The 7,923-nt window shown below is 53.6% G+C and overlaps 1 protein-coding gene across 2 annotated transcripts in view; it reads right to left on the reverse strand.

The window, feature by feature from the left end:
- Positions 1-7,923, reverse strand: part of PEDS1 (plasmanylethanolamine desaturase 1) — a 22,983-nt gene extending 15,060 nt beyond the window's left edge. For both annotated transcript variants that reach the window (XM_037167219.2, XM_037167212.2), the window contains exon 1: positions 7,702-7,923. In XM_037167219.2, the coding sequence (XP_037023114.1) occupies positions 7,702-7,825 (124 nt within the window). In that variant the 5' untranslated portion in view covers positions 7,826-7,923. The remainder of the gene's footprint in view (positions 1-7,701) is intronic.

Genomic DNA, 7,923 nt, shown 5'->3' on the forward strand with positions numbered 1-7,923 from the left:
TTGGTTAAGTGCAAATGACAGCCATTTATGCAAAAAGCAAACAAAACCCCCCCCACGTGGGTGACACAGAATGTGTGACAGGGTCCCTAAGAAAACTGTTTTCCCAGGTGGTAGCTGGTCCCAAGGGCATGAAAGACCCTTAATGATAATAATTTTCTTATAGTTAGTGTTTACATCTACTGAGCAATTACTGTGTGCAAAATAGCCGGGGTGATGCTATTTTGCAAATGAGCAGTGTGAGGGTCAGAGTGGTCCCAAGGAAGCAACCCAAGGCCACCTGGCTGGTCAGCTACAGGCCAGGACCCTGTGGCCAGAGGGTCTGGCCCTGAGACCCTGCTCTTACCTGTTCTGCTGTGTCCTTGGTCCCTTCCTATCACCCTTATGGCCTTGGCCACATTCTGGGTCAGGAGCACCTTAAACAGTAAGGCCAGGAAGGCCCTAGTGACTGATTAACCACTGAAGGGGCCAGGGCACATAAAGATGTTTCCTCCACCAAAAAAAGAAAGAAAAGAAAGATTCCTCTTGCATCTGTCCTCTCCTGTGTCATGCTTTGTATGTGCTATTTCCTTCACCCCTCTGCACCAGGCTGACTTTGGCACTGCCCCTGAAAAGCTCGACCTGGAACCTCTGCCTCCAGGAAGCCACCCATGATTCCTCCTCTGACCCCTGGGCTCTCCCAACATGGGGTCCATCATGTGGGACTGTCATTGTCTGCATAACGTTCGTCTTCCCCTACCCAAATGTGAATTCAGGAGGCCTAGGACTGTGTCTGGTTTGCTCACCAGGCCCCTGAAACACAGTAGGTGCTCAATAAATGCTTGTGGAATAAAATTCTCGACGATGATCCTAAGGGACAAACTGCCAGGCTTTGTCTCTGGGCGCCACCCCACCCCCCCAAACACTTGAGAAGGAAACACGTCATTGCTCCTGGTAGGGAAAGAGGCTCAGAGAGGGGGAAGGGGCCTCTCCCTGGTCTCAGAACAGCAAGCTGTGCCCCGAGCCTGGCTCAGAATAGCTGCCCTCTCCTGGCCCTGAGAAAAGACCAAGACTCAAAGTGAGGAAGGGACGTGCCTCGGGTCACACTCCCTTGGCCCCTTCTCATATGGATGAGGACACTGAGGCCCAGAAGTAGCAAGGACCCCAACAGGGGTCACAGCAGCAGAAGAGGGCCTAGAACCCCTCGCTTCCTGCTTCTTGGTGGTTTCCTGTGGGCTGTGCACACCCCACAGCCCCCAGCTGAGGTCACCACGATCTGGCTCCACAGGGCCTTCCCTGACTGGTTCCTCTTTGTGGCCCAGGCCTGGGGCTCAGAAGTAGGAAGCCTGGGGAGGGCAGTCAGCAGCGGGTAGGAGACAGGTGATTCCGCAATGCCAGTAACAATGGATGACACCCACTGAGGCCTACCACAGCCGGGGTGCCGGGGTTATCCCACATCGGAGATGCCACAGACCCACAACCTCTGGCATATTTTGCTCTCAGGTAAAAAAAAAAAAAAAATTAACTACACACACACACTCACATAAAATTCTATTTCCTGCTTCCCTTGAGAACATAGGACTCTGGCCACTCTGGGGCCTGAGCAGCACTGGCTGGTCTCATCAGAAGGGAGCGAGCGAGGGCTCCCAGTTCACCTTGGTCCCCTCCACTACTGGTGGCCTCATATTGGGTGGCTCCTTTGGTGGCAGTCCTGGCCAGGTCCCCACAATCATCTGAGTTTTTGAGCCTGAAGCACAGTCTTTCATTCAATTCTCAGTCCTTCCAGGTAGGAACTGTGTGACCCCATTTCCCAGATGAGGAAACTGAGGCTCAGTGAGTAAAAATGAAGAGCTGAGTTTAAAAAAAAAAAAATCCTGAACTCACAAACAGGAGACACGATAGCCTGAATGCTCAGGGCTGTCCTAATTCCAAAGATTGGTCAGCTCTCCCCCCTGCCATGGAGAATGGAGAATGTCCCTGAAATCTGAATATACCAGGTCTGCCCAGAAGGTCTCCAGCCATGTCATATGAAAAATAGAGACATTTACTGAACGCGATGCAAGAAACATTATATGTAGCACAATGATGCCTCAGTCCCCTTCAAAGCAGGCACCTAGGGACCTCACACAGTTCTCCCAATTGCCATCAGCTGCCCCGTTGTATTTTCCTGAATCTCAGGAGAAAGGTCTGAAATCTCTTCCCTTTCAAAGGTGATTTTAGTTTTGGGAAAAGCCAGAAGTCATGGGGCACCAAATCTGGGCTGTAGCAGAGCTGAGTCACTGGGTGATTTGATGTTTCTCCAAAAAACTCTGCACAAGACGTGATACATGAACGGATGTGTTGTCGTGATGAAGCTGCCAATCATCAGTTGCCCACAGCTGCAGACTTCTGAATCATCCAAATATTTTCCAGAGGAATGTTCAAGCTTAAGGCAAAATTTGATGCAGATTCTTTGCTCTGCTCACTATCATTTTGAATGTGATGGCCACACAGTACACGTGCTCACTCAATGGCATCTACCACCCTCCACTGACTAGTACAGTGAAGTCGTCATTGTTCATGCATGTGCATTCCAGTCCACTCTTCTTGGCTCCCAGGTTACATCAATGTCATGCAAACCATTCTTGTTATATTAACAATGGCCGGACTTTCTCTGGACAGACCTTGTATTCCCATCTGAACTTTCTCTGGCCCTGGAATCTGGATTCTTTTGCAGACCAAAGGCCTCAACTTTGACCCATAAAATATATCTACAATAATGAATGGCCTTCATTAAGTACCTCCTACATGCCAGGTACAATGCCAGGAATAACCTCAGCTGACCTTCACCATGCACCATGGACCTCTGCCCCTTCCTTCAGAGGAAGAGACTATGCCTGGAAAGATGAAGTGACTTGTCCAAAGTCCACAGAGAGTCACCTAAGTCACATCAGGGACAGTCAGCCCGGCAGGGCCTGCATGGTCATGTGGTCTAGATGCTGTCACTTTACAGACTGGTAGACTGGAGCCCGGGGAGGAGAAGGGCTTTGCTGGGACATAAGAGCTCGAGCTGCCTCTGGCAGAGAGCTGGGGCCTTGCTTTTTTGAGCCACCCCTGGCCTGGCCACAAAGTAATCTAGGCTGATTACAGCAGTGACTACCGGCCTGGGGAGGGGGCCGGATTGTGTGCGGCGGTTGTGGAGGGCTGTGAGGTGCAGGGGAGGTCAGGAGCCAGGCTGCAGCCCTCTCGGCTTTCCTGGGGGCAGACTGCAGCCAGGGGCTTGGCACCAGGCCCAAATCTTCTAATTCAGTCAGACAAGCTCTGAATAACCTGTACTTATGATTAAGTAGTGGCCTCTGGCCACTCAGAGACCCTTGGCCCTAGGAGAGTGTGGATAGGAGGTAAGGAGAAGGCAAGGAACAGGCAGAGGCTGAGAGACTGATATAAGAGAGAACAGGAATCGGGGGACAGGGGTGAGGAACACAGGCAGAAGAGAGAAGCGGACAGAGGGAGAGGGGAGAGGGAGATTAGGAAAAGAGAAACAGCATGGCCAGAGGGGAAGAGAGAGAAAGAAATGGAAAAAGAACAGACTGAGGGAGGCGGAGAGAAAGAGCCCCGAGTGTGGCAGGGACCAGGCCTGGCCAGGGAAGGGGCCCAAGCCTCTCTGTCCTCTGGCTTTAGTCAGGCCCTTGTGGAGGACTGAACCCAGGTTCAGCTCTGGGACTCCAGGCCAGGACTTCTGCTCCGTGCCCCTGACCCCCTCTCCTTCTCTGCTAACCTGATGCTAAGAGCACCGTGCCCCACCCCGTGTTCTCCAGGGCAGGGGGCATTGGTAGTTAGCCAGGGGGGCAGGTGAACAGCTGACTCTAGAGACCCCTCAGGATCCACCGCTGGAGCCCAGGGCACCTGAAGACCTGGCAGACCCATAGGCAGGCCTCAGCAGACACCTGCCTCACCTGCTGGCTTGCCCAGGAGGCCAGGAGAGGCCTGCCGAGACTGCCAGGCCCTTGGCAAATCCTGGCACCTGGCACAGGGTGACTGCTGCTATGAAACCCAAATCCAGAGTGGGGCAGACAATGGGACTCTCTGGCTCCTGGCACCAGCAGGCCTCCTTGTCCGTCCAGACACTTGGGGCCCATGGGATTCAGCTGAGGCTCCCTCCGCCCCAGGCCTCACTGATCAGGTGACTCATAGCTCCCAGCAGACACAAGGTCCACTTTCTCTGCTCTGCTGACTGTCCCCTGCCTGCACGCCCACCTTGGGCTGGCTCACTCCCACAGTGAAGACTGAGAACACGGAACCTAGAGTGCCCTCCACCAGAGTTCTGGTTCTGGCACTGCTAACTGGCTGTGTGATTGTGGGCAAGTCGCTATTCTTTGCTAAGTCTCAGGAAATGTCATCAAGGTGGATGGGGTACTTGCGAAGCACTGGCCCTTGAGGAAAACCAAATGGATGCAATACCTGGCCTAGCCAACTTCCCCCTGGTAAGGAGAGGTCCAAGCCCAAACCAGGTGGTACAAGTGTAGGAAGAAGACGTTCTTCTCCATGAGCAGGCTACAGGGGGTGGGGGGTGGCGGGAGGTCTCAGCTTCCTTCCCTATAAATGGAGTCAAGGCCAAGGTGCTCCTCAGACAAATGTAGTGAGGATGACATGAGAGCATGTGAAGAAAATGCCCAGCACATGACAGGGCTCAATACATTTTCTTTGCCTTGTTATTGCTGCCAGCTGTCACAGTGCCAACCCCCCATGGGCCCCAGGAATCTCAAGAATCTAGTCCTGCCCAGACTGGTATGATTCAGTGGGTTGGGCATTGTCCCATGGAACAAAAGGTCACTGGTTCGATTCCCAGCCAGGGCACATGCCAGGGTTGCAGACCAGGTCCCGGGTTAGGTGTGTGCAAGAGGCAACTGACTGATACTTCTCTTGCACACCGGTATTTCTCTTCTTCTCTTTCTCCCTCACTTCCCCCTTCTCTAAAATAAACAGACAAAATCTTAAAAGAAAAAGAATCTACTCCTGCAACCCAGAACCCGTTCCTGTTCTCCCTTCACTCACTCTGCTCCAGCCCTCAAGTTTCCTTGCTGTTCTGCAGATACTCCAGGTTCGCTCCTACCTCAGGGCCTTTGCACTTGCTGTGTCCCTGGTCTGGACTAATCCTTCCTCAAATATCTTCATGCCTCCCTCTCTTCAGGTCTCTGTTCAAATGTCACCTGCTCAGAGAGGCCTTAACTGTCTCTTCTAAAATGTTACCACCCCCAATATTTCATTTCCCTTTTTTCTGTCTATATATTTGTCCTACTGGGCGAGCGAGGTATTTCACCTCTGTATTGGGCTTCCCATTTTTTCTTGTCTTGTTCACCACTTTACCACCAGGGTCTAGAATAGGGGTTAGGACAAAGTTCCTTAATATGTAGTGAGCCTGGGTTGCTCATTTTATAGGTCAGGCCCAGAGAGGTCAAGATATTTCCTCAAGGCCACACAGGAAAGGGACAGAGGGAAGTCTATGAAATTTGGAAAAGCTAGTGCGGCCAGTTTCCCTCCCTCCACTCCATACACTTCAGCTCCATGTTGGGAGGTGTTATACCTTGACTGTAGGTGTGGGAGACCAGGAGGCTCTCTGCAGCCTCGGATCCCAGCACAGCTCTTCTTCAGAGAGTGAGGGGCCCTTGGGGAGACCAGAACTAGACAAAGACAACATTATGGTGAAATGGGGAGATGGAGTCCCTAGGGGAGGCTCGAAATGCTCAGGTATGATTTGGCTGAAAGCGGGCGGGGTTTACTTGAATGGACAGGGCTGGGCACCAAAGGAGGAGGCCTTTGAATCCTTACCCTCAATTCTCAGGTGCTGAGTCAGAGACCAGAGAAGTGAGGCAGCTCACTCCAAGATTCACAGGAAAGGTCAGACTATTGGGTTAGCAATAGGGAGCACTTACTGTATGCCAGGCACTGTGTCAAAGTGGATGGTCTCATTTCCTATTCCTAATGACACTAAAGAACAAGTAAGGTTTACCCTGTACCCATTTTAGAGGTGAGGAAACTGAGGCTTAAGAGAGGGAAAATGGCAGCCTGGCTGGTGTGGCTCAGTGGATTGAGCGCCGGCCTGGGAACTGAAAGGTTCCTGGTTGGATTCCCAGTCAGGGCACGTGGCGGGGTTGTGGGCTGGGTCTCCAATTGGGGGCGTGAAAGAGGCAACCAATCGATGTTTCCCCCCTTTCTCTCTCTCTCAAAAATAAAATAAAATAAAAAGAGAGAGGGAGAGGAAGAAGGAAAATGGCTTGGTCCAGGTCACACACCTAGGCAGGAGAGTCAGGATGCCAAGCCCAGGCTGTCCTAGGAAGTGCAGGAGTTAGTCCACAGGCTGAGTGTTTTGGGAAAAGGCTGAAGAAACCATGAGAGCATGGGCCAGGTGCCTAAGTCAGGTCAGAAAAAAGTAAGACCCAGAGCACGGAATTACAGGCCCAGAAAGGTCCCCAGTGATTGTCCATGAGAATGCAAATGGCCCCTGTTATGGCAGGAGTGGTATGTTTGCAAAGGCAGGCCAGTCAAGCCAGAGGTGGTACTGGAGCCATGCCCACCCCAGGCTAGGGCTGTGCAGAGTGGCAAACGTTAAGATGTCAGAATGTCCTGACAAGCAAAGCTTGGTGTGATGACCATGGTCAGCAGAGCAGCCTCTGACAACTTCCAGTCACCTGACTCTGGAGTGCTCAAAGGCACTTCCTTAAGGCCTGGGGACACTTGGCCTTCTTGGGGCCAGGCAATGAGATTCCTGGGGCTCAGGAGGAAGTCTGAGAAGGGTTTGGGGGTTGGTGTTTGCTGGAGCATAAATAGTAGGCACAGTGGTAAGAAGCCAGGGGTCCTGGCCTGAGGGAAGAATGGGAGCAAGGGTCTCCAAGTTGTGGTCTGGTCTGGGGAATATGGGGGCTGCACATCTAAGTCCCAGTGGAGGGGCTAATATAGCCACACGGGTAAGGGGCAAGGGATGGTTATGGCTTGTGTTGGGAGGAGTTTAAACTGGAGGATCTGCAATGCCCTCACCACTGGGAATTCCGGAATCCTAGGTGAGGGGCTGAGGGGTCCTCACAGCAGGGACTTGTTGTTGGGTGGGGTGCGGATGAGGAGAGTGATGGAGGGGAGGGATGGAATGGTGGTCTGTACTTTCAGCCACTGAAACCGTAACTAGGATGGGGGTTTGGGGGAAGGGCATCTGGGACTCTGGGTAGCTGGAGGCCCCTAAATTTGGGTGCTGCATTTAGGGGTTGAGGTCACTGTTTCCAGCCCAGGGCCCTAGGGTGTGTATTCGGAAACCGGGGACGGGGTGTGACTTTTAGGGGGCCTGGGCGGTGCACATAGCTGAGGAACTCCCTCCAGCTTGTACTGGGCTCTGGGGTTGGGGGAGTCCCTAAGTCCAACGGTACTCTTTGCAACCGCGGGTGCCCCGGGGCTAGGATCCAAATCTGGAGTGCGAGGGGAGCTCTTTTGTAGTCCCCGGAACTGATATTGCAGTTCCTTGATGCGGGGAGTCTTGGCATCCAGAAATCCTAGGGGCTAGATATCTGGCTCGGGCTTGGAGTGGTGCTGGGATGGGGTCCCCAAACTTGGGGGCACTATTTGCAAACAGAAGCCGAGGCTAGAGCTCTACATCGGGGCCTGGGGCTGGGGTTCCGATCTGGGAACCTGGGGTCGCTGTCCGCAGCCCAGTCTGGTGACTACAGGCCCGGGGGAAGGTGGGGGTGGCGAAGGTCCTACCTGGCGAGTAAAGCGCGGCCAGCTCGCGGGCCCCGGCGTGCTGCGCGCCCCAGCGCCGGCAATACGTTGCTTCGTCCTCGTCCAGCTCCGGCTGCTGGCCCGGCCAATCCTCGGTGCCCGCCATGGCCACTGGCCCGGCCGGGCGGGTGCGCTCTGCTAGCAGCGGCGGCAGCGGCTGCAGGGCCGCGGGACCGCGGCGCTATCACGCCGCCCAATGACCGC

The sequence above is a fragment of the Artibeus jamaicensis genome, unplaced genomic scaffold (assembly GCF_021234435.1).
Source record: "Artibeus jamaicensis isolate MK-2021 breed Jamaican fruit bat unplaced genomic scaffold, CSHL_Jam_final contig_685, whole genome shotgun sequence".
Taxonomy (NCBI): Eukaryota; Metazoa; Chordata; class Mammalia; order Chiroptera; family Phyllostomidae; genus Artibeus; species Artibeus jamaicensis.